The following is a 27,028-nucleotide window of genomic DNA, read 5'->3' as shown; positions in this document are numbered from 1 at the left end:
TGTACGGAGTACGTGTGTTCTCGCCGTGACCTGCGTGGGTTTTCACCGGATGCTCAGGTTTCCATCCACACTCCAAAGACGTGCAGGTTGTGGGTTAATTGGCTTCGGTAAAATTGTAAATTGTCCCTACTGTGTGTGGGATAGTACTGGTGTGCGGGATCGGTGGTCGGTGCGGATTCGGTGGGCCGAAGGGCCTGTTTCTGTGCTATAAAGTGGAAGATAATAAAGAGGACGAAGGTTGGACTTTTTTTTTCCTTCCATCACAGTGAGGAATGTGGGAAATCCGCTGTGGTGGATGTTTATGTTAACTTCTATGTAATTCTGTGTCTTGATATTTTTTTGTCTGGCTATATGGTAATTCGCATATCACTGTACCTTAATTGGTACATGTGACAATAAAAGACCTTCGACTCTAAAACTTACTGAAGCTTACTTGGAGAATTTAATCATTTTAAACTAACTCTTGTTCACACCTTATCTTTTTTTCTGATTATTGTGTAATCAGGATCTGTGATGCCATCTGCCAGCCTGATTCTCTCCTCACTTACACCTCAATCATCCCCTCTAACATCTTCAGAATTTAAACTCAAAGCTTGTCGCCGACTGATTGCTGAAGATAGACACAAAATCTGGAGTATCTCAGCGGGACAGGCAGCATCACTGGAGAGAAGAAATGGGTGACGTTTCGGGTCGAGACCCTTCTTCAGACTCAATCTTCGGTTTAAACGAGCATCTGCAGTTCCTTCCAACGCACGGGTCGATTCTGACAGTTTGAAGATGGGTCTTGACACGAAACGTCACCCATTCCTTCTCTCCAGAGATGCTGTTTGTCCCGCTGAGTTACTCCAGCATTTTGTGTCTGTCTTCGGTTTAAACCAGCACCTGCAGTTCCTTCCTACACATAGCGACTGATTACTGTTCACTTCAGCTTTGATGGCAACCGGTATTATGGAAGCAAGACCCCATGGCGCTGATGGCGGCGGCAACCCGAGACCCGCTGTTGAGGCGGCTCCTCATCCTCCTCCACCACCCTCTCCCCCTCCCTCTCCGCCGGTCCAGCAGCGGCGGCACCGACCCCGACCCCGCCCGGCAGCGGGGAGCGGCGGCGGCTGCGGAGAGAGGCGGCCTTGGAGGCCCGGAGTGGAGGAGGAGAGAGAAATGGAGGGGTGAGGGAGAGGAGGAGAGAGAAATGGAGGGGTGAGGGAGAGGAGGAGAGGGAGTGGAGGAGAAAAAATGGAGGGCTGAGGAGGCGAGGGAGAGGCGGGGTGAGGGGCAGGAGAGGGATGAGGGAGAGGTGGAGAAGAAGGAGAGGTGAAGAAGAGGAAGGGAGGGTGAGGAGGAGGTGCAGGGAGAGGGAGAGGATGAGAGGGAGTGGTGGAGAGAGAGAGGGGGATGAGAGGGAGTGGAGGAGGGGTGAAGGAGAGGAAGAGGAGGGATGAGGGGGAGGAGGAACTAGAGGTGAAGGGGTGATTCGGAGGTGTCCTCGTTGTTCAGGAAACGGGGCTTCAACTCCACTCCGCGTTGTTGTCCAGCCTCACTTACCCCCTCTGGCAGCTTGTTCCAGACACCCACGACCTTCTGTGTGAAAATGTTGTTCCTCAGCTTCCGATTAAATCTTGCACCTCTCACCACAAACCTGTGTCCTCTTGTTCTCGATTCCACTGCTCCGGGTAACAGACTGTGCATTCACCCTGTCTATTCACCCCTTGATCTTATGCACTTCAGCCTCCTGCGCTCCAATGAATAAACCCTTCCCTGCCCAACCTCTCCCTTTCGCTCAGACAATCAAATCCTGGCTCCATCTTCGTGAATCCACTCTGCAGATGTTTCCAACATTTTATCCTGCCTTACACTGTCCCAAGCGCTACTCTCCGCTTCCATTAATATTCAGGACAGTTTAATGTGTAACTGCCCCCTCTCTGTGTTAGTGAGTGGGGGGACCCTCCATAGTTTCCGCGGGTGGATTTGTCCCCTTCCTTTAAAATGGTCGTAACGATGGTGACCCTCGGGTGCTCTGGCCGGCGCTCCTCTTCCCAGAGGAAGGCAGACATTGATGGTGAAACTCACCAGCGCCTTCAGTGCACCTGCACAACCATTGGCCGTCTGAGGAGAAGACTGTTTGAGGATCAGGACACAATTCGCAAGTCCTCAATCATTTTGTCACACACCTTCTGTCTTCTCATCTCTGGCCTTTGTCCAACCGTCTGCCTATCAACGGCAAAACCCGCCTCTCGCAATGTAATCAGTGTTTTGGGGGAACAGTAGGTGTAATGATGCCATTAAAATGCAGAATATATCTTATCTATCAATTCACAGATTTTAGTTATTTTTCTTTTTAAATGTTTCTGCAAGTTTCTGCTACTAAAATGCCGCCATGACCTTCTACGGTTTAAAGGTCCGAAATTCCCGGAATGGCGGGACTGTCATATGTTGAAAGACTGGAGCGACTAGGCTTGTATACACTGGAATTTAGAAGGACGAGAGGAGATCTTATCGAAACGTATAAGATTATTAAGGGGTTGGACACGTTGGCGGCAGGAAACATGTTCCCAATGTTGGGGGAGTCCAGAACCAGGTGCCACAGTTTAAGATTAAGGGATAGGCCATTTAAAACTGAGATGAGGAAAAACGTTTTCAGTCAGAGAGTTGTGAATCTGTGGAATTCTCTGCCTCAGAAGGCAGTGGAGGCCAATTCTCTGAATGCATTCAAGAGAGAGCTAGATAGAGCTCTTAAGGATAGCGAAGTCAGAGGGTATGGGGAGAAGGTAGGAACGGGGTACTGATTGAAAATGATCAGCCATGATCACATTGAATGGCGGTGCTGGCTCGAAGGGCCGAATGGCCTCCTCCTGCCCCTATTGTCTATTGTCTAAGAATGTAGTGGTCTATCTTGGTCCTCTAGTATCTTTGATCAGCAGCTGCGCGAAAGGGAATGCGTTTTGAACCAGGAAGAGGCGGAGTTAAAATGGCTTCGAAAGACCAGGTCGAGAGTTTAACCGAGGAGATAATTTGTCCCATCTGCCTGGATTTCTTCACCGATCCGGTGTCACTGGAGTGCGGGCACAACTTCTGCCGCTCCTGTATCACACAGAGTTGGGACAGGGAGGGGAGAAACTCCTGCCCGGAATGTAGAGAGCAGTTTGCAGACCGCACCCTCAGGGTGAGTCGGGCCTTGGCGAGATTGGCTGAGAAAGCTCGAACACTGAGCACTGAACATCGGACAGAGAAGGAAAGTAAACTTCACTGCGAGGAACATCAGGAAGAACTAAAGCTGTTTTGTGAAACTGATAAGAAGCTGATCTGTGTGGTTTGTGCAGCTGGGCGGGAACACAAGTCTCACAGCTTCATGCCGGTTAAAGAAGCTGTTGAAAACCACAAGGTAAAAACAAACTCGTTTTTAATCACATCATTTTAATTACATTTTTTCTGTTCAACCATTTAATTTTCTGATTCCCAAACACAATTCCAGGGTCAGGTGAAATCTTCCATCCAGTCTCTCACAAAAGATAAATCAGGGATCCAGCAAATGGAGCAGCAACAGAAAGAGAAGATTTCTGGAGTTCTGGTGAGGCTTTTAAGTTTCGATTTCCTGATCTTGTGCAGGTTTGATCTCTGTGATGCGTGTAATAACAGGGCAGCGCAATGACACAAGTAGTGCTGCTGTCTCCTAGTTCTGGTGAGCGGGTTCGATCCTGACCTCGGGCGCTGCCCGTGTGGTTCACGCCTTCTCCCTGTGACCGCGTCGGATTCCTTCCACGTCCCCAACAAACATACTAGAGGATTTATTCACAAGATGCTGGAGTAACACAGCATCAGGCAGAGAGAAGGAATGGGTGACGTTTCGGGTCGAGACCCTTCTTCAGACTGATGTCGGGGGTGGGACAAAGGAAGGGTATAGGTGGAGACAGGAAGATAGAGGGAGATCTGGGAAGGAGGAGGGGAAGGGAGGGACAGATGAGCTATCTGAAGTTGGAGAAGTCGACGTACATACCACCGGGCTGCAAACTGCCCAGGCGAAATATGAGGTGCTGCTCCTCCAATTTCCGGCGGGCCTCACTATGGCACTGGAGGAGGCCCATGACAGAGAGGTCAGACTGGGAATGGGAGGGGGAGTTAAAGTGCTGGGCCACCGGGAGATCAGTTTTGTTAATGCGGACCGAGCGCAGGTGTTCAGCGAAGCGATCGCCGAGCCTGCGCTTGGTTTCGCCGATATAAATAAGTTGACATCTAGAGCAGAGGATGCAATAGATGAGGTTGGAGGAGGTGCAGGTGAACCTCTGTCTCACCTGGAAAGACTGTTTGGGTCCTTTGATGGAGTTGAGGGGGGAGGTAAAGGGACAGGTGTTGCATCTCGTGCGGTTGCAGGGGAAAGTGCCCGGGGTTGGGGTGGTTTGGGTAGGAAGGGACGAGTGGACCAGGGAGTTACGGAGGGAACGGTCTCTGCGGAACGCAGAGAGGGGAGGGGATGGGAAGATATGGCCAGTGGTGGGGTCCCGTTGTAGGTGACGGAAATGTTGGTGGATGATATGTTGTATCCGCTGGCTGGTGGGGTGGAAGGTGAGAACGAGGGGGATCCTGTCCTTGTTGCGAGTGGGGGGGGGGGGGGGGGGAGCAAGAGCGGAGCTACGGGATGTAGAAGAGACCCTAGTGAGAGCCTCATCTATAATGGAGGAGGGGAAGCCCCGTTTTCTGAAGAACGAGGACATCTCGGAAGCCCTAGTCTGAAACACCTCATCTCTGTATACTAGAGAAGCAAGATGAACCACTCCGTCGACATCTCGTATAGTGAAGTGTAGTACGCAACGGAGAGGAACGTCCGCAATTTTAGTAAGCAAAACCCCATTTTACATCATTCAAAAATGCACTTCAGAAACAAGGATAACATTTTTTATTTCTGTCATTCATGGTAAGATTAACGTCATTTTGTGTGCGGGATATTCAGGGTTGCACTGTTTCGCATATCACCTAACCAATGAAATGATCAGGTCTTGATTTTTCCAGCACTTCACCTCCCCCCCCCCCCCTCCCCTTGTCTGAAGAAGGGTCCCAACATGAAACATCACCCATCCTTTTTCTCCAGAGATGCTGCCTGACCCGGTGACTTACTCCAACACTGAGTCTATTTGAATTGGATTCAAGCTTCTGTATCACGTCAAGCAGCATTGGTCATTTTAGAGACTGTCAAGGGTTTTCGACAATAGACAATAGGTGCAGGAGGAGGTCATTCGGCCCTTCGAGCCAGCACCACCATTCATTGTGATCATGGCTGATCATGCTCAATCAGTACCCCGTTCCTGCCTTCTCCCCATACCCCCTGACTCCACTATCCTTAAAAGCTCTATCCAGCTCTCTCTTGAATGCATTCAGAGAATTGGTCCCCACACCTTCTGAGGCTGAGAATTCCACAGATTCACAACTCTCTGACTGAAAACGTTTTTCCTCATCTCAGTTCTAAATGGCCTACCCCTTATTCTTAAACTGTGGCTCCTTGTTCTGGACTCCCCCAACATTGGGAACATGTTTCCTGCCTCTAACGTGTCCAACCCCTTAATAATCTTATACGTTTCGATAAGATCTCCTCTCATCCTTTTAAATTCCAGTGTATACAAGCCTAGTTGCTTCATTCTTTCAACATATGATAGTCCCGCCGTTCCTGGAATTAACCTAGTAAACCTACGTTGCACGCCCTCAATAGCAAGAATATCCTTCCTCAAATTTGGAGACCAAAACTGCACACAGTACTCCAGGTGTGGTCTCACTAGGACCCTGCACAGCTGCAGAAGGACCTCTTTGCTCCTATACTCAACTCCTCTTGTTATGAAGGCCAACATTCCATTGGCTTTCTTCACTGCCTGCTGTACCTGCATGCTTCCTTTCAGTGACTGATGCACTAGGACACCCAGATCTCGTTGTACGTCCCCTGTTCCTAACATGACACCATTCAGATAATACTCTGCCTTCCTATTCTTACCACCAAAGTGGATAACCTCACACTTATCCACATTAAACTGCATCTGCCATGCATCCGCCCACTCACACAACCTGTCCAAGTCACCCTGCAACCTCATAGCATCTTCCTCACAGTTCACACTACCACCCAGCTTTGTATCATCTGCAAATTTGCTAATGGTACTTTTAATCCCTTCATCCAAATCATTAATGTATATTGTAAATAGCTGCGGTCCCAGCACCGAGCCTTGCGGTACCCCACTAGTTACTGCCTGCCATTCTGAAAGGGACCCATTTATCCCCACTCTTTGCTTTCTGTCTATCCATGTCAGTACCCTACCTCCAATACCATGAGCTCTAATTTTGCCCACTAATCTCCTCTGTGGAACCTTGTCAAAGGCTTTCTGAAAGTCAAGGTACACCACATCCACCGGCTCTCCCCTGTCAATTTTCCTGGTTACATCCTCAAAGAATTCCAGAAGATTAGTCAAGCATGATTTCCCCTTCGTAAATCCATGCTGACTCGGAACAATCCTGTTACTAGTATCCAACTGATCAATTCACCAATTCAAATTTTCTTGGCTTCAAGTATAAAGTTCAATGTATTTTCGAATATATTGTGGATACAGTAGAGTTCTATTGTTTGCAAATGCCTAATCTCTGCTTCCATGACTTTTTAAAAATAAAACAAAAAGAGATATAGCTGGTGGAGGTGAAATTGAAATTAACTGAGCAAGCAAAGAAGAACAGTTCATTAAATATGATCAATTGGCCAGATACAGACAGAGTGGATCTCTCGTGCAAATATTCTATCAGTAACATCCAAAGTTTAAAGATCACGAAGCAGCATCTCGTCAAGATATAGCTATAAATGTCAACTATCAACTTATCCAAGAAATTGGAAAAAAATAATTGTTTGCAAACATTTCATGTACGAAGTTATTGCAGAGAGTTGTGAACACATCCCAGTCTGGCACACAGAATCTGCTTCCTAAAATGGCGCTGAAATTTACCCATGACCTACTACAGTTTTTAGAGTCGAGTGGTCCATCTTGCTCCTCTAGTATCTTTGGTCCCCAATACAAGCTGGTTCAATGGTCAATCGGTGACTGTAAATCATCCCTGCGAATGTTTGTGGTGGATGAATGAGAATTAATGGGTACGTGAAAAGGAATAGGCAGCAGGGAATTAAAGTCATAAGGAACAAGAGTAGAATGAGGCCATTCGGCCCATCACATCTACGCCGCCATTCAATCATGGCAGACCTATTTCTCCCTCCTAACCCCATTCTCCTGCCTTTTCCCCATAATCTCTGAAACCTGTACTAATCAAGAATCTAACTATCTTTGCCTTAAAAATATACATAGCCTTGTGTGGGAAACTGTTCCACAGATTCACCACCCTCTGACCAAATAAATGTTTTGTCATATAACCATATAACCATATAACAATTACAGCACGGAAACAGGCCCGTTCGGCCCTACCAGTCCATGCCGACCACTTTCTCTGACCTAGTCTCATCTACCTACTCTCAGACCATAACCCTCCAATCCCCTCCCATCCATATACCTATCCAATTTACTCTTAAATAATAAAATCGAGCCTGCCTCCGCCACTTCCATCATTTTCCTAAAAGAGCATCCTTTAATTCTGAGGCTATGACTTTGAGTCCCGGATTCTCCCACTAGTGGAAACATCCTCTCCACATCCATTCTATCCAAGCCTTTCACTATTCTGTATGTTTCAATTAGGTCCCCCTCATTCTCCGAAACTTCAACGAGTACAGGCTCAGTGCTGACAAATGCTCATCATAGGTTAACCCACTCATTCCTGGGCTCATTCTTGTAAACCTGGTCTGGACCCTCTCCAGAGCCAGCACATCTTTCCACAGATATGGTGCCCAAAATTGCTCACAATATTACAAATATGGCCTTACCAGCGCCTTATGGAGCCTCAACATTACATCCCTGTTTTTGTATACAAGCCCTCTTGAAATAAATGCTTTCCTTACTATCCATTCGACTTTCAGATTAACATTTTGGGAATCCAACACCAGCACTCCCAAGTCCCTTTGCACCTCCGTTTTCTGGATTCTCACCCCATCTAGAAAATAACCTATGCTTTATTCCTTCGCCAAAAATGCACAACTCCACACTTTGAGATATTGAGGAAATATTGATCTTCACCTTTCATTTCACAGGAACAGTCACACAACCTTCAGTCTAAGATCACATCCCAGTTTGCTGAACTGCACCAGATTCTCACTGAGAAAGAGCAGCACGTCCGGGCAAATATTCGGGAGGAAGAGAAGAGGATTCTAAATGTAATGGAGAAAAATCTTCAAGAAATTGAGGAGAATTTAAATTCCATTCAGGAGGAACTCTTTAAGTTGCAGCAACAGATGGATCAAAAGGACAGTGTGATGTTTCTGAAGGTGAGTGGTTTCACTACAGTCTGGTGAAGTGAAAGTGCAGTCACAAAATGGTGGGTGACATTTCTGAAATGAATGCTGTATTTACCAGTAATTCAGAACGGGGTAAATGTTTCATATGTTCCAGTTGTTGTTGTTCCCAAACTAATTGGCCTCCCGCGTAAACTATGAGATCTCAGGACTGCCTGGCCGAAATGTAGAGTGGTGTTTGTATTCTGTGGTGTTCAGAACTACGACGGGTGATCCTAATCTGAACCCAAGGACCACGAATGGACAGAGGGCAGTAAATCTCTGGGACTCTCCAACCAAGAGACTGAGAGGTTTAACCTGTTAAACGTATTTATACCAGAGGAAGATACATTTTTGAACATTCAGGGAACTGAAATCAAAGGGAATAGGACAAAGCAGAGGAGTTCAGTCCTGGGCTGGATCAGCCATGACCTCATAGTGGGGATTAACATCAAAATCTAAAACATGGCGCACACAGCAGATTGATCATCTACATCCGGTTCCCATCATCAGTGGGCGGTCACCTTGGGGGAATTTGCTCTGTTTGTTTTACCCACCTTTGTTCACCATGGAATGACATCCCATTCTACATAATAGACATGCCATTTGGTCCATTCTATCCAGTCAAGATTTCTGCTCCACTCAACATCCCTCCCATCTACTCACCACACCCGGTTACAATACCCCGAATTCCGGGAGTGCTCACGTGTTTATCCCGATCGCCCTTAAATTATCTCTGCTGTTGGCTTCAGTCCCTCCAATGCAAGTGAGGTCCATGTTCTCATGACTGCATTCCTTTCAGTATTTGTATTCAAGAGAGAGCTAGATAGAGCTCTTAAGGATAACGGAGTCAGGGGGTATGGGGAGAAAGCAGGAACGGGGTACTGATTGAGAATGATCAGCCATGATCACATTGAATGGCGGTGCTGGCTCGAAGGGCTGAATGGCCTCCTCCTGCACCTATTGTCTATTGTCTATTGTTGAAGACCGCGTTACATGTCAGCTTTGATTTTTGCTCTCTCATCGATTAGAGATATTATTTCATCCTCACCCATTTAAATCCACCGATAAACTTAAATTCTATCTCTTCACTCCTGACATCTTCTCCAGATAAACTCCCACGACCTGCCCAGTCTTTGCATTGAGTTCCATCCTCTCAGTTATGGCGTCATTCTCATGAACATTCCTCATGCTTTTCCCCATCGTTCTACGTCTCGACGGCAATGTCCGCTTTCTATCTTCATGACAGCGGTGATAAGAGTTGGGAAATGGGAATTATCAGATGGTTGTAGAAATGTGGAGAAATTCCCGCTGTCGGGATGAGGACGGTCCATCTCAGTCAATTGAGATTTGTGTTTTATTTCTTTCAGGAGGAAGCTGGTCGCAATCGAAGGTAGGACATGCTCTTGACGGAAACATTGTAAGGTTTTGTTGAACAGTCCAATATATTTCTAACACTCAGTTTATAACCAGCTGTTAAATATTTGCAGAGTTGGTGATGAAGCCAAACCACAGTCGGTGGTAGATGATAACTTGCTGATTGAAAAGTTTGAAACTCCTTTTTTGTACAACATGGTATTGGCAGAAACATCTGATGCCATCAAGCAAGGTAAAGCTTGTAAAGCTTATACTTTTTCCATTGTTCTTGTTTCTGACATCTTTAAGCAATGTGTAGATGCAAACATTAATGGTATTTTGGACTGAAGGGAAATTGAAGATTTGATCTTCCACCAAACACAGCTGCAGAAAAGCATGACAGAGTCAGAGAGCTGTGTCACACAGAAACAGGCCCTTTGACTCGACATGACCATGCCAACCAAGTTGCCCAACCGAGCTTGTCCCACTTGCCTGAGTCCGACACATATTCTTCCAAGTCTTTCTGATCCACGTATCCACCCAACTGTCTGTAAAAGGTCGTCATTCTACCTCCCTCCACCATTTCCTCTGTCAGTTTGTTCCGTACATACACAACGCATTGACTGAAAAGGCTGCTCCTTTTTACTGTTTCCACTCTCACCTTGAACTGATTCACTCTAGGTTTAGACTCTCGTACCTTGGGTAAAATACTGTGGCTATTCACCTCATCTGTGCACCTTATATAGATCTTATACACAACTGCTAAAGCACCCTGATGGGCTCCAAAGACAAATGTCCCTGCCTGTCCAACGTCTCCCTTCAGACCTGATGAAATTGTCGTAGATCGTTTTGCACCCTTTCCAATTTACAAACAACCTCATTGTGTCAAACGCTGTATTTAATATCCTGACCTATGAAAGCATGAGCGATAAACACATTCTTCACCTCCCTGCCTGTCACTGTTGCATCTTCCATGGCACTGTGTACCTGCACCCCGACATCTCTCCGTGCTATAAAGCTCCCCGTTTACTCTATGTCCTGCCCTGGTTTGTCTCAGTAAAGTGCATCGCCTCACCTTCACATGAATAAATCCCACCTGCCGTTCCTCAGCCCATTGGCCCAGTTCACAGGGATCCCATTTACTCTCAGGTAACATTCTTCACTCTCCACAATGTCACCAATTTTGCTTCCATCTGCAAGCTGACTAACCGTGCAACCTACATACACACCCAATCGTGTATATAAACAAGGAACAACAGTGGACTCTGTCTCCAGTCTGGAAAAACAACCCTCTACCAACATCCTCTGTCTGCGACCTTCAGGTAATGTTGTGTTCCATCCGCTAGTTCGCCCCGGATTCCATGAGATCCAACCTTCCAGAGCGGCCTCCCATGCGGTGTGTAGAAGTTGCATCTCTCGGAGGGCAGTGAATATCTGGCATGTTGTGCCCAGGGTGGTGGTAAAAAGCTGAGTTGTTGGATATGTGCAACTTGGCTACAAATAAATATTTGATAGATCAAAAATATAAGATAATGGGGAACTCACACAAAAGAGGAATTGGTGCCAGCTTAGATCAGCCATGATCACATTGAATGGAGGGGCAAGCCTGAGGAGCAGATCCTAATCCTGCTCCTGTTTTCTTGTGTTCCTTTCCTCCTGTGTACCGACAAATTGACAGACTTGACACAGAGGAAATGCCGCAAAGATTAACAATATTTGTCCCTGGGACAATGAGTTTGTTGTGCGGGGTGAGATTGAGTCTACTAGGCCTGTGTACTCGAGTGTTTCAGTGTATTAGAGGAGATCTCAGTGAAACACAGAGTCCTTACAGGGCTCAGTGGGCTGGATGCAGGGAGGATGGTTCCCCTGTCAGAGGGGTCTGGAGAGCGGGCACTCTCTCAGAATGTGGGCTGCACCGTGTAGCACAGAGATAAGGAGACATTACTGCACACAGAGACTGGGGAACAACCCTGCACCGGTGGCTGTGGAGACTCAGTCATTCAGTGCTCTTGGAGCTGAGAGCCGTGGTTGTCCATTACAGAGTCTGGCCCTTCGGCCCATTGTGTCCATGACCATCTTTTCCCAGTTATACTTATCGATTTATCCATATTCCATCGGCATTCTTCTGCACCTCACCTATTTAAGTACCTCCAATATATTGATTATATCTCACTCCACCACCTCCTCTGTAGCATGTTCCAGATATCACCCACTCAGTGTAAATCCATGTACTAAACCTCTCGTTTGTTTGTTTGTTTGTTCCGGAACTACAGCCAAAACGGTGCACGAAAGCATGACGACTTTAAGCCCACCTTACTCACCGTCATCCCTTTGGTGCTAATGGAAGAAGTTTCATTGAAATCGGTGTTATATTTTTAAAGTTATTCGCATTTTTAAGTTTAAATCTATCTCCTATGGAGGTAGGGGGGATGGAGGGAGAGGGGGAAGTGAGGGAGGAGGGGAGGAGGGGAGGAGAGGGTGCTGCACCAATGCAGGAGATGTTTGGGCCCTCTTGGTCTAGTAAAACCTAAATCTCAGATATACTTTAAAATTCTTTGCTCTCAGAATATACCTGCACTCTCGTGATTTGATATCCCTGCACGCGAATAAGGTTTAGATAATTACCCTGCACCCTGCTGCACACTTTGTCAACCTTCACCACGATCCACAATTTTCGCTTCCTCCCCAAACTTACTAATCACACCTCCGACATTCACATCCAAGCCATGATCATATAACATAAACAGCAAAGGTTGCAGCACCGATCTCTGCTGCACACCACCAGCCACAGACCTCCAAGCAGAAAAATCATCCTTCTACCGCTACCTTCTACCTCCAACCACCAAGCCAATTGTGGATCTATTTCACCAGCTCGCCTTTGATCCCACCTGCCTTCGCTTTCTGGACCAGCCTTTGCACGCGGAACATTGTCAAGTCCCTCAATGAAGTTCATATATTGGTTCACAATGAGATCAGTGTGTTAGTTGTACACACCCATCAAATCCACCCTTTGAATCCGCTCACTTTCAACGACCCCACAACCACAAGTCTCCACCCATTCTGTCCAACACCCGATGATTCAACCTCTGCTTCCTTCCATGGTCCAAGCCACCCCTCCCTCTCCCTCATCCTCCACTCTAAGAAACAGGGGCAGGTCATCTGGCCCCTTGTGTCTGCCCCCTTTCACTGTGATCATGACGAGCTCACCGCGCACCTCTATAAACTCCACAAATTACCGCTAACCTCAATATCCTCTTGCTCCGATCTGCCTCCATATGTGAGTCCCCCCCCCCCCCCCTTCGGTTCTCCTTCACCACCGCAATCTCGCAATCCTCCTCACTCTCCGCATTCGTCCTCCCCGTCCACCCTCCCCCACCTCACGAAATTCCCCTCTCCATCTCTGGATTAAAAACCCCAGGAGAGATGTCTGTTGTCCACCCGATGTGGTTGTGGGTGAAACCCCGGGCAGGGTTTCAGTTGTCCGCCCGCCTGTGCCTGAGGCCGAGCGGCCTCTCCCCCGGTCCAGGGGCCGCGCTACCCGAGTCTCCCCCCGACCCCCGGGGACTCTCTGATTCTCTGCTTCTCCCCCCAGTCTCCGTCACCCTGGATGTGGAAACAGCGCATCCGGAGCTCGAGGTGTCTGAGGATCGGAAGAGGGTGAGATGGACCGGGACCCGGAGGAGTCTCCCTGACACCGGGAAGAGGTTCACAGGCTGGGAGTGTGTGCTGGGATCGGAGGGATTCACATCGGGGAGACATTACTGGGAGGTGGAGGTGGCGGGGAGTCGGGGCTGGAGTCTGGGAGTCGCCGCAGATTCTGTTGAGAGGAAGGAATGGGCCAGATTTACCCCGGAGACTGGAGTCTGGAGCATCAGGTGGGGGGGTGACGGGTTTGTTGCATTCACCTCCCCTCGATCCCGTCTCCCCGCACGTCCCATCCCCGGGAGGGTGGGAGTTTATCTCAGTTACGAGTCCGGGACAGTTTCATTTTACGACGCGGACACCAAGTCACATCTCCACACCTTCACTGGGAATAAATTCACGGAGAAACTTTATCCTTTCTTCGAGACTTGGGATGAAAACCACTGGCTCCGGGTGTGTGAAAGGGTCGGGTCCCGGGACCGGCGTCAGGAGCGGGGCTCAGGGGCTGCGGTGCAGAAACCCGGTGGACAACAGGTCGGCGCTGAACGGCTCCCATTTAACCCCCAAATTCCGGGTCGTAAAAAACCCAGTGAGCGCGGAAATAAAACCAGGGGGAATGTAAATGTGGGAAGAGAGAAATAAACAGCAAGTGGAATCAGAGCTGTCGATCCGTTCATTTTAACGCGTTAACCGCGTCCGGCAACGGAACAGAAATTACTTTTGTGAAAATATTTTTTAAATGTAATGGCATTGGACCCTTCTGGTCAAAAGTTGTTACGGTATTATTAACTCCGTTCAATGACTAGTTCAATGTAATAGATACATTTCATGTTACTTCAGTGATTTGGAAAATGTACACAACCATTGACACACACGACAAGCTAATTGAAAGATCGCGCATTGTTGCATCGCGCAATGATGTGCATTGTTGCTTCTAATACTGTCATTGAAATAAACTCAAAATTACTTGCACTGTACAGCTTGCTTTTGAATTCTTTTGAAATCTGCTGAACGGGGAGACAGCAGTTCTGTTTGCTTTAGTTTAGATTGGAGATACAGCACTGAAACAGGCCCCTCGGCCCACCGATTCCGCACCGACCAGCGATCCCCGCACATTAACACTACCTTACACACACTAGGAACAATTTGCACTTATACCAAGCCAAATGACCTACAAACCTATACCTCTTTGGAGTGTGAGAGGAAACCACAGAACAGGCAGCTCACGGGGAGAACGTACAAACTCTGTACAGACAGCACCCGTAGTCCTGATGGACCGCAGATCACTGGCGCTGTGAGGCAGCAACTCTACCGGTGCCACCCCTTAATCTTTTGAACTGTGTTATTGAGTTGTCCTTTCAACAAATTGGCGACTGCATTCCCTACACCTTCAACAGTGGCAGGTTTTCAGTGACAGGGAGGTGGTGGTTGAGGGGGACCCGTGAACCACTTGCCCTGTGGTTGACCGCAGGGGAACCACCTCTGTTGGCGCCGCAGGTGCATTTGTCCCATTTCTTTAAAATGGCCGTCATGATGGAGACCCTCCGGTCCTCTGGCCGGCGCCCCTCTTCCCAGACGAAAGCAGACATCGATGGTGAAATCCACCAGCTCCTACTGCGCGCCTGCACAAAGTTTGGCCGTCTGAGGAGAAGAGTGTTTGATGAGCGGATCTCTAAAGTTCCACAAATCTCGGTGAACGCTGCCCTGGGAATGAGAAGCACAGGTTCGGACCCCGACTGGAGAATCTGGTCTATTTCCCTTCACCAAACACAAGGAATGAATCGGGAGGCTTCGGGAAGGTTTAGATATTTGCTGGAAAGGTTTTGGAGATGACGGGGTTCAGGTTCAGGATAAGACCGGAGAAGAGTGTTTGCTTCTCCGGGGAACATAGATAGGGGCTGTCGGGAGATTTGACAGAGGGGTTCAATTTCGGATCCGGAACAATGGGGGCCAATGATCTTCCCATCTGTGGCGGTCGGTGGGAGGAGCAAAGACCACACCGATTTCAACAGAGACGCAACCAGGTGGCGAGTAAAGTTGGGCCGAAGGGCCTGTTTCCACGCTGCATCACTCCATGACTCTGTGACTCCAACAAGGGGAATATGATGGAAAATGACCTGCACTGACATTGGAAATTCAACAAATTCGATCCCAGGCTTTCGATGCGGAATGTTCACCGCCCCCCACTGTCACTCGTGAGCGGACAAACCTAAATACTCTGGCATAAAGGTTAATGGATCCTATAATTTTTTTTTGGTGTTTTTTTTGTCATTGTCGTTCTTAAATGTACGTTTTGTTTTATTTTTAATTCTGTGTATGTGGGGGGGGGGGGGGGGGGTGGTGGGGGGGTTGGGGGAAACCTTTTTTTCAATCTCCTCCTCAACGGAGATGCGACCTTTACCGTGTCGTATCTCCGTTCGCGCTACGGCCTAACATCGTGGAGTTGGCGGCCTCCAGCTGGGATCGACCTCGAAGACTCCGGTCGCAGGGCCTGGACTTACCATCTCGGAGGCTTCGGTCGTGGGCCCTGCAGACCGCAACATCGGGAGTTCGCAGGTCCCTGGCTGGCGACCGGCTTTTGGGAGCTCCAGCCGTAGCAGCTTCGACCGTCCCGAAGCGCGAGGTACGATCGACCCGCCCGCAGGCCCTTCATCGCCCTGCGTGGCCTGGCCGCAGCACTTTACATCGCCCGGTGGGGGCTCAGGACTCTCATCGCCCTGCGTGGCTCGGCCCTGGGACTTTACATCGCCCGGTGGGGGCTTCAAGGGGTTGGGAGCCTCGACTGCCTCGTGGCGCCACGGGAGAAGAATGAGGAGGAGATAAGACTTTGCCTTCCATCACAGTGAGGGTATGCCTAGAGCAATCACTGTGATGGCTGTTTTGTGTAAAAAATTGTATCTGTGTGTCTTGTGCTTTTTGATGTCTGCTGCCGGACCCTGACGTGAGAGGACGCTGGCGTTGAGTATTAGCCGCTTTTCCGTCAGGATAGTTTGTCTGTTTGTCTCTATGTTAAATGTATTTGTAAAGCGCTTTGAGCATGTGATAAGGCGCTATATAAAATAAATATATTATTATTATTATTATTATAACACAATTTATCAAGCGATGCGCCGCGTCTCCAAATATAGATTGACCTGAAGACTGGCGCACGAGAGACGGGTGCACTGTTGTGGATTAAAATAAGACCGGAGAGAGGTCTCCGTCCATCCTGATCCCGGGCTGGGAACGGAGATGCGGGCGGCGGGGTCCACTGCCCAACGCCTTCTCAGTTACACCCGAGGCCTCGTTAGCACCGGGCCCCGACCATTTATCATCGAGTCCAACTGCACGGACGCAGGACTTTCGTCCCAACTTGCTCGTGTCGACCAATATGCCCCATCTACACTCGTCCCAGCAGCTCTCGTCTGGCCCATTTCGCTCTAAACCTTTCCCATCCCTGTACCTGCTCAAATGCCTTTTAAACATGGTTGTAATGGCAGTTTCTATACCATCTCGAAACCCCACTTCAATAGCCATTACTTCTCGGGGATGAAATGTAGTTTTAGCTTACGCACACGTCGCACCCTGATATGACAAAACGAATCTTCCAAACTTCTTTTCTTCATTAATTGGTTTTATTAAAGTAGCACAAATCATAGAGTAATTCATCAGTTTCCGTACTTTATCAACTGTTTCTTCTTCAAGCAATATCTATAAATTCTTGCAGTTATTACCGTATGGTTCTTACAAATATAGCTGGTGCGAGCGCATGGTACGAGCGCGTGGTAAAGAACTGTATGCTCACCATCCTCCGAGTCTAAACGGACCCACAACCTCTGTCGACACACTAGCCTCCTCCCATCTAGACACTCCCAATTACGCATTAAGTCACACCCACAAGCAGGCAAAAAAGACATAAACTAGAAATATTAAAACATAGTCACAACACAATGACAATAACTGAATTAAGAAAAAATGGCTCCTACATACCGGCCCCTAATTGTTCTGCGTATATAACGAAGCAATTACTAATAGATATCAAAAGAGCTATAAAAGCTTACTGTTCATCCAATAACAAAACAATACGCATTACATATACATCAGCGCACAAATTTCTTTCGCAATTCTTCAATCTTCTCCTTCACCTTCCAGAAGCAGGCATATCTTGGTTATTGGTCTTACCAAAATATTGTCATTAGTTTGAAGTCGTACCGTACGCACAAACCCTTTAACGTCCGGCATAATCTCCATTATCCTGCCCATCAACCAAGAACCTCGTGGTGCAGTAGAATCAACCACCAAAACGATATCACCTGGAATAAAATTTCTTCTCACTCTCAACCATCGTTGACGTTCCTGAATTAAAGGTAAATATTCTCGTGTCCACCGTTTCCAAAAAAGGTCCGCCATATACTGCACCTGCCTCCATTTGCGTCTTTCCAAATCGTCCTTTGGAAAGAGCCCAGATGGTAGCACTGGCATTTCTTTAAAATGGCCGTCATGATGGAGACCCTCGGGTCCTCTGGCTGGCGCCCCTCTTCCCAGACGAAAGCAGACATCGATGGTGAAATCCACCAGCTCCTACTGCGCGCCTGCACAACGTTTGGCCGTCTGAGGAGAAGAGTGTTTGATGAGCGGATCTCCAAAGCTCCACAAATCTCGGTGAACGCTGCCCTGGGGATGAGAAACACAGGTTAGGACCCTCGACTGGAGAATCTGGTCTATTTCCCGTCACCAAACACAAGGAATGAATCGGGAGGCTTCGGGAAGTTGCAGGAGATATTTGCTGGAAAGGATTTGGAGATGACGGGGTTCAGGTTCAGGATAAGACCGGAGAAGAGTGTTTGCTTCTCCGGGGAACATAGATAGGGGCTGTCGGGAGATTTGACAGAGGGGTCCAATTTCGGATCCGGAGCAATGGGGGCCAATTTTCTTCCCATCTGTGGTGGTCAGTGGGAGGAGCAAAGACCACACCGATTTCAACAGAGACGCAACCAGGTGGCCAGGTGGCGAGTAAAGTTGGGCCGAAGGGCCTGTTTCCACGCTGCATCACTCCATGACTCTGTTACTCCAACAAGGGGAATATGATGGAAAATGACCTGCACTGACGTTGGAAATTCAACAAATTCAATCCCAGGCTTTCGATGCGGAATGTTCACCGCCACCCACTGTCACTCGTGAGCGGACAAACCTAAATACTCTGGCATAAAGGTTAATGGATCCTATAACACAATTTATCAAGCGATGCGCTGCGTCTCCAAATATAGATTAACCTGAAGACTGGCGCACGAGAGACAGGTGCACTATTGTGGATTAAAATAAGTCTGGAGAGAGGTCTCCGTCCATCCTGATCCCGGGCTGGGAACGGAGATGCGGGCGGCGGGTTCCACTGCCCAACGCCTTCTCAGTTACACCCGAGGCCTCGTTAGCACCGGGCCCCGACCATTTATCATCGAGTCCAACTGCACGGACGAAGGTCTTTCGGCCCAACTTGCTCGTGTCGACCAATATGCCCCATCTACACTCGTCCCAGCAGCTCGCGTCTGGCCCATTTCGCTCTAAACCTTTCCCATCCCTGTACCTGCTCAAATTCCTTTTAAACATGGTTGTGATGGCAGTTTCTATACCATCTCGAAATCCCACTTCGATAGCCATTACTTCTCGGGGATGAAATGTAGTTTTAGCTTACGCACACGTCGCACCCTGATATGACAAAACTAATCTGCCGAACTTATTTTCTTCATTAATTGGTTATATTAAAGTAGCACAAATCATAGAGTAATTCATCAGTTTCCGTACTTTATCAACTGTTTCTTCTTCAAACAATATCTAGAATTTCTTGCAGTTATTACCGTGTGGTTCTTACAAATATAGATGATACAGGCGTATGGTACGAGCGCGTGGTAAAGAACTGTATGCTCACCATCCTCCGAGTCTAAACTGATCCACAACCTCTGTCGACACACTAGCCTCCTCCCATCTAGACACTCCTAATTACGCATTAAGTCACACCCACAAGCAGGCAAAAAGTACCATCGTGTGCCTTGCCGAAGCATATCATTCTGGATCTTGTTCTGATTCAAGCCTTTAAGCGCTTCTCTCAAATCCCTTTCCGCTCCAACAAAATTTGTACCATTATCAGATCTTATTGAAGGAACCTGACCTCGTAGACAAATAAATCTTCGCAATGCGTGAATACAGGAATCTATGTCCAGTGTACATGCCATCTCAAGATGCACCGCTATACCTGCCATGCAAGTGAAGATCACACCATTCCTTTTCACCAGACATCGTCCTCTCTTAACCTCAACAGGACCGAAATAATCAACTCCTACCTCGGTAAATGGAGGATTATCAGGTCGAATCCTTTCCAGAGGCAAGTCTGCCATCTTTTGTTCACAAAATCTTCCTCGCTGACGCTGGCACGCAACACAATCCTTTATAACCTTTCTTGCAGCGGAGTTACCTTTGACAATCCAATATTTCCTACGAAGTCTCGACAACATGTTCATGAATATGCCGTAACAGCAATGTTGAAATAAAAAAGTCATTTGAGAGAATAATAGGATGCTTAGCTTCTTCAGGCATCGATAGTTTACTTAGGCGACCCCCTACTCTCAGAAGTCCTTTATCCAGCATCGGGTCAAGCCTGTATAAATGACTACTTCTTTTAGCACCATGCTCACCAGCTTGTAATGCTGATAGCTCATCCTTATATTATTGACTTTGACAAAAAGAAATAATAGCATATTCTGCATTGAAAAGATCATCTGAACATAAGCACTGTCCCCGGTACGATACCTTAAAAACTTGCATCTCTTTGTCCACCTTGACTTTCAACTTGTCAGGATCCGTCTCCAAACTACTCATAGCAGTCCGAATCTCCTTTCTCTTATGAGACCACTGCAAAAGCATCGTTCTTAATTTAAGAAACCAAGCCACCACAGTCGTCAATCTATTCCATGATGAAAAGTAAGTAATTAGATAGTTTGTGGAATCTAGCGGATCCTTACTAATGACATTCACTACAATGTCTTGTTTGACCTCTGGATCATTGGTAAGGATTTCAGTTTCCAGCTTAAACTTTGGCCATTCACTGTCTGGTCTACAGAGAAACTCTGGCCCGCTGATCCATCTCTTATTACTTAAGAAGCGGTCCGCTGTTAATCCTCTAGACGCCTCATCCGCAGGATTCTCCTTGGTATTAATATACTTCCACTGTGATACCTTAGTAGCATCCCTTATTAAAGAGACCCTGTTTGCTACAAAGGTTAGGAAACGTTTGTTTTCATTATTAATGTACTTAAGCACTGTCATGCTATCAGTCCAAAAAGTAGACTCCACCAGCTCAAGCTGCAGCTCCTTATGCAGCAATATGTCAATTCTAACGGCTGAGACTGCGGCTGCAAGCTCCATCCTGGGAATCGTCATTTGCTTCAATGGCGCCACTCTGGCCTTTCCCATTAAGAACACAGTATGTACTTCACTGTCATCATTTTCCAATCTCAAATACGAAACAGTACCATAACCACTTTCACTTGTGTCAGAAAAGTGATGCAGCTGTGCAAATCTGATTCGACCAAAGTTTGTAGGCTTCATACACCGGTCCACTCTGAACTCCGAGATCTTGTTGAGATCTTGTAACCACTCTGTCCATCGCTGAGAGACGATTTGCGTTATACTCTCATCCCATCCAAGTTTCTTCTCACAGAGATCCTGCAAAATTAACTTGGCTGGTAGTGTAAATGGTGCAAGAAATCCCAAAGGGTCGTAAACAGAACCAATCACAGACAGGATGCCCCGTCTTGTACATGGTCGATCCTGAATCGAGATTCTGAACTTGAACACATCTGTTTCAACGCACCAGTGCAATCCCAGTGCTCTTTCCATGGGCAGATCGTCCTTATCCAAGTCCAACTCCCGAGTCTCCTTAGCTCTGTCCTCCGGTGGAATAGTTTCCAGTACAGCACGGCTGTTGCTGATCCATTTCGTTAGCCTGAACCCTCCCTTATTGCAAAGGGAAGTCAAGTGTTTGACCATTTGAATCGCTTCTTCTTCCATCGTCATAGATTTTAAACAATCGTCCACATAGAAATTGCTCTTTAATGTGTTTGTCACCTCTTCTGAAAAGTAAGCTTTATTATCCTCAGCGGTTTCCCTCAATGCGAAGTTTGCACAACTCGGCGATGACACTGCTCCGAAGAGATGTACCTTCATCCTATATTCAACAAGATCTTGTTGTGCATTACCGTCCGGCCACCATAGGAATCGCAAGTAGTCAACATGTTTTTCCGACACCTTGACCTGATAAAACATTGCTTTGATATCTGCCATCAAGGCTACCGGCTCTTGTCTGAATTTGATAAGAACTCCGATGAGTGAGTTCGTTAAGTCTGGACCCTGTAACAGCTGACAGTTAAGTGATTTACCCTTGAAAACCGCAGCACAGTCGAAGGCCACTCTTAATGTTCCCTTCTTTGAATGATACACCCCATGATGTGGGATATACCAAAGTTCTCCATCACCTCTATTCAGCTGGTCTTCCGGCACTCTTTCTGCATAACCATTATTAATCATTTCCGAGAGGAAAGATGTATATTCATCATGAAATTGAGTATTCTTACCAAACCTGCGTTTCAGATTCTGAATACGTTGTTCTGCAATGCATCGGTTATTCGGCAGACTAAGACCTTCTTGTTTAAAGGGTAGATCCAGGCAATAGTGACTCTCTATCATCTTTACTGAGCGACCCATAATTTCCAAGAATTTCACTTCTTCTCTGGACATTTCTTCTGATTCCTTGCCGGCTCTTTCATTGAAGTCGTGATTATATTGCTTAGTCAACAACTCCTCTAGGTTTACGATAGATATCCAGTTGACAGCAGCACAGTATAATTATTCCCCTTTCTGCCTTTATTATTCTTTCTTGGGGAGCCACAGATAACCCATCCGAGAATGGTTTTCACAGCAAACGGACCACCTTCTTGACTGGTAATAACCCTTCTAGGTTCTAATGCTTCAAAAGCATTCGTTCCGATAAGTAGGTCAATACTTGAGTTTATTTTGGGTAATTTTACATCCTTCAAGTAAGGCCACTTTTCCAAGTCCTCTTGCTTAGGTATGTTCGAATGAGAGACGGGTATAGTCTCTTGTGTAAACACATCAGATATCTGTATAAAGTTGTCTTTCTCCAGACTAGCTATCTCCATGCTTGTGATATGATAACTATCGTGGTATTTCGGACCATTTATGGTGTTCAAGAGAAGCTTAACCTTTTCTCCTGTAATATCCAGTTTCCTCATCAAGCTTTCTGTGCATAAGGTAGCGGAACTCCCACTGTCCAAAAAGGCATATGTTTGCAACACTGTATTCCCTTCACTGCTTCTTACCTGTACTGGCAGGATGGTGAAAGTACAGACTTCTACCCCGGCCCCAATATGTGCAGTTAACTGAGGGGGGGAAACAACGTCACTCGTGGCCGGCTTCTCTGTTTGTTCCACTTGCTCCGGCATCGCGTCCGTATTCCTCTGCCCTTCTTTTCTACAGGTATTACGGTGGCAGCTTTCCTTAGGTTCTGATCTTCCCCTGCCCTTAGTAAATGTAGAGTCTTTAACAGTTGCTGATTTGGGATCTTGAATATTCCCATCGCGTAGGTCTGACATTAACTGTACTTCTCTTTCCATGAAATTCACTAAGTCGAAAAGCATTGCCCCCCTGGCTTCGACCTCCCATATCAGTCCAGCTTTATCTCTCCATTTCTCTCTCAGCCTATTGGGCAGTTTCAGGACGATAGCCTTCATATTACTAACAATGTTCATCTCTTGCATGTGGCTGCCATTTGTCATGGAATTACAACACCAACTGGGAAACATTGCAAACTCATGCAACGTCTTCACAACTTCCGCCTTAATAACTGGCCAAGCAAAGACCTTTTTCATGCATGCGTTAGCAATCTTCATTTTGTCACCAAAATGCTCTCCAAGCAATCTTCTTGCCTTTCGATAGCCCGCATCCGCAGGCAAATATCGGCAACTCCTAACAAGCTGCTCCGGTTTATATAAGGCAGAGATAGCTAGATTTTTGAATAGTACGGGTGTCAGAGGAAATGGGGAGAAGGCAGGAGCATGGGGTTAGGAGGGAGAGAAAGATCAACCATGATTGTGTGGCTGTGCGGACTTCATGCGATGAATGGCCCAATTCTGATCCTATCACTTATGAGTAACTCTATTTAAGGTGCGTTAGGAGACTTCAATTTGTGTCTCTGGGTTCCTCATTCAATAAATAAATCGCTGCCTCAACACCTCACGCCGACTGCCAGTTGCTGCCTCGAGTTCGCCAGTTTCTGTGGAATTGCGGCCCTTTAGTTAACAATCATGCTTAAAACCGGGATTACGACTGGCCGGCCAATGTAACGTTACACAGCGATGTAGTTCATTGTCACGTGAACTGAGGTACAGGGAAAAGTCATTGGGGAAGCTCCCGGCAGGCGCCGAGGAGTCGTCTGGAGAGGACCCAGCGGCGGTGTGGGCGGGGCCGGTGGTCGAGGACCGACGCCGGCGGTCGAGGACAGGCCTGCAGAGGGCGCCATGAGGTCGACAGGCTCGTGTGCGTGCAGAAGGGTGGAGGTGTCACAAAATGCTGGAGTAACTCAGCAGTCAGGCAGCATCTAGGAGAGAGGGAATGGGTGACGTTTCGGGTCGAGACCCTTGGTTGGACGCGCGGCCGAGAACAAATAGGGACCGGCGTGTTGAGGGGGGGGGGGGGGCTGCGAGAACAGAGGGACCATTGGGGACTAAGTGGAATACTTTGTAACTCTGCCGGTGCAGTTTGTGTGGCGACTCTTTGCATACTTGTGCATAGAAAACAATGAATCCCACTCTGACATGTCACATGTGATAATAAACTGTCATCCAATCATTCATTCATTCATTCATTCATTCATTCATTCATTCATTCACTGACACGCTGACAACAACATGGTGGTTTCGTTTGGTTTATGATTTCACGTGCACCGAGGTACAGTGAAAAGCTTTGTCTGCGTGCTGTCCATTCAAATCATACTGTACACGAGCACAATCTAGATGTACCAAGTCATACCAGCGGCCGTGCGGTTCAAGGGGAAATTCAAGTTCTGAAAGTGAAATTCTGTAAAGGCTCGTTCTTTTTTACGCACGATTTTAAAGACGGGAAGCCAATCGTCCATCAAGCCTGAGGATCACGAGTGGAAACATGAAACATCCATGTCCCTCCACAGATGCTGACTCACCCGTTGAGTCGAGCGGATTTTTAAAATTTTGTTCCAGATTCCAGCAACTCCTGGCTCTTGTGAATCAACTCTCTGCCGCCACTCACTGTATTCCCATCAGCCCCACTGCTTGCACTCATTTCTCGCACTCGTACCATCACCCCTCAACCTCCCCTCACCCTACACTATTACCCCTTGCCTCCACCCCCACACTAACCTACGCTGGGGTCACATCAAGCAGCCGGTTCACCGAGAGCCCCTCACGCCCTCTGGAAGTGGCAGGAAACCGGAGCACCCGAGGGGAAAGCACGCGGTGACGGGTTGAATGAACAAAGTCCACACAGGCAGAACCGGAGGCCAAGATCGAACCCTGGTCGTCGGATCTCGCTAGTAATCACTGGAACACCCCGCCAGCCACGGCAGCGTTTGTGATGGGGTAGTGCAACGAATTTGTCGACTAAACCAGTTAAATAATTATCGATTTATATTCCAAATATGTAACTTTCTTCACAGAATGTCCAAAACTCTCTGTGAGTGAGGCCACCATCATTACTCGGCGGCCCTACGGATCACGGACAACACGGGGGCAGAACATAAACACCGGATGGTGTGAAACCCCCGCCCACCCCAACCCGCCCGCCTCCCACCCCCGGCACTCCCCCGCCCCCACCTGCCGCAGTGTCTCCAGTCCCAAACCGGTTTAGGTTTATTATTTTCACGTGTACAAAGATTTACTTTCGCACACTATCCAGTCAAATGAGCTAATACCAAAGATAAATGCAGTCAAGTCAAACACAAGTACAATAGATAGGGAAACTGGAAGTTAAAATGTGCACTTCAGCGGGTAGTCCATAGAGCTCAGAGGACTATCGGAACACAGCTACCAGCCTTGGAGGGCATCTACAACACACCATGCCTCAGAAAAGCCACCAGCATCCACAAAGACTCCTCACACCCCTGCAATAGTCTGTTCGAACTTCTACCATCGGGCAGACGCTATAAGGCCTTCTACGCCCGCACCTCCGTACTCAGGAACAGCTTCATCCCCAAGGCCATAGCTGCTATGAACCGGTCCTACTGAGCCGGATGGTCACATCGCACAGCGAACCGGTACAGATCTACTTGCACTTTATTCTGTTTTAAAACTGTTTTAATTTTGTTTCATTGGGTTGTCTAAATTTATACTGATTAGCCAATTGATTTATTGCATCGTATGGAAGGCGCATTCGCAATCTCGTTGTACCACTCCTTGTACAATGACAATAAAGATATATTGTATTGTATTGTATTGTATTGTAGCATATAGTTCTCAGCATTGCAGCGTCACAACCCGCTAACATTTATACAATGTCCTCGCATCTCTTTTAGGAGACCCCAGAGTGCTTTGCGGGCGTAAATCGCATTGAAGTGCAGCCAGTAATTGTAACAAGAATGGAGAATCGATTTACAGACAGGAACATTGACAAACAGACTTTAAAAGCAAGTTATACTATCCGAAAAGATTGTGTTGATGTGTTGGAAAGACCTGCAGATGCTGGTTTGAAATCGAAGGTAGACACAAAATGCAGGAGTAACTCAGCGGGACAGGCAGCATCTCTGGAGAGAAGGAATGGGTGACGTTTCGGGTCGAGAAGCACCAAGCACATGTTCTAATAAACACAAACTTTCTATTCGGTTCTTGTGAACCTTACTAGTCGTGGAAATTATCCAAATTCAACCAGAGGGTATTTCATTTATCTATTGCACGAACCTATTAATATATAATACTGTAAGTGGGTATGAGTTTTTAATTGTCATTAAAAGACAAGTGGGAGACCAAGTTCCTCGTAGAGGGTGTACAGGGAAGGGGAGAGGGTGTGACCGAGGAGCCCTGGATTCAAAGCCTCTCCTGTATTGGTGTAGCACCCTCAACCCACTACTCAATCCCCCTTATCCCCCCCACTCTCCCATCTTCCCTGACCCCCACCGCCCCCTTCCCCCCTCACCCACACTCTCTCATCCCCCCACCACCACCCCCACCCCTGCTGTCCCCTTCCCCCCAACCCTCCTCCCTACCCCCACTCTTCCCTCCTCCCCACCCCGCTCTCCTCCCACCCCCACTCTCCCCACCCCCCATTAACCACCACCCCCCTTTCCCCCACTCACTCATTCCCCCACCCCCATTCTCTCCCCTCCATCCCCTCCTCCCCCACTGTCCCCCTCCCCAGTCCCACTCTCCCTCCCACCCCTACTCTCTGCTCCTCCCCCTCCCCTCCATTCTCTCCTCTCCCAGCCCCACTCTCACTCCCCCACCCCCCTTTCCCCCACTCTCTCCTCCCCCACACCCTCCGCACCCCCATATTCTCTCCTCCCCCAGCCCCACTCTCACTCTCCCCATCCCCCTCTCTCCTCCACCCCGCCTCCCCCGCTCTCTCCTC

General features: G+C 47.7%; 1 protein-coding gene across 1 annotated transcript in view; it reads left to right on the top strand.

Annotated features, from left to right (window-relative positions):
* The first annotated feature begins 2,965 nt into the window (after positions 1 to 2,965).
* LOC144602836 (uncharacterized) overlaps positions 2,966 to 27,028 on the top strand; it is a 43,424-nt gene continuing 19,361 nt past the window's right edge. Inside the window, exons 1-8 of the mRNA XM_078415956.1 lie at positions 2,966 to 3,379; positions 3,470 to 3,565; positions 8,150 to 8,383; positions 9,760 to 9,782; positions 9,880 to 9,998; positions 13,338 to 14,020; positions 14,885 to 15,079; positions 17,912 to 18,059. Of these exons, the coding sequence (XP_078272082.1) occupies positions 2,966 to 3,379; positions 3,470 to 3,565; positions 8,150 to 8,383; positions 9,760 to 9,782; positions 9,880 to 9,998; positions 13,338 to 14,020; positions 14,885 to 15,079; positions 17,912 to 18,059 (1,912 nt within the window). The remainder of the gene's footprint in view (positions 3,380 to 3,469; positions 3,566 to 8,149; positions 8,384 to 9,759; positions 9,783 to 9,879; positions 9,999 to 13,337; positions 14,021 to 14,884; positions 15,080 to 17,911; positions 18,060 to 27,028) is intronic.

This window comes from Rhinoraja longicauda, chromosome 19 (genome assembly GCF_053455715.1).
Source record: "Rhinoraja longicauda isolate Sanriku21f chromosome 19, sRhiLon1.1, whole genome shotgun sequence".
Lineage (NCBI taxonomy): Eukaryota > Metazoa > Chordata > Chondrichthyes > Rajiformes > Arhynchobatidae > Rhinoraja > Rhinoraja longicauda.
Note: the sequence above shows the minus strand (reverse complement) of the source record. Positions and strands in the feature narration are given on the sequence as shown.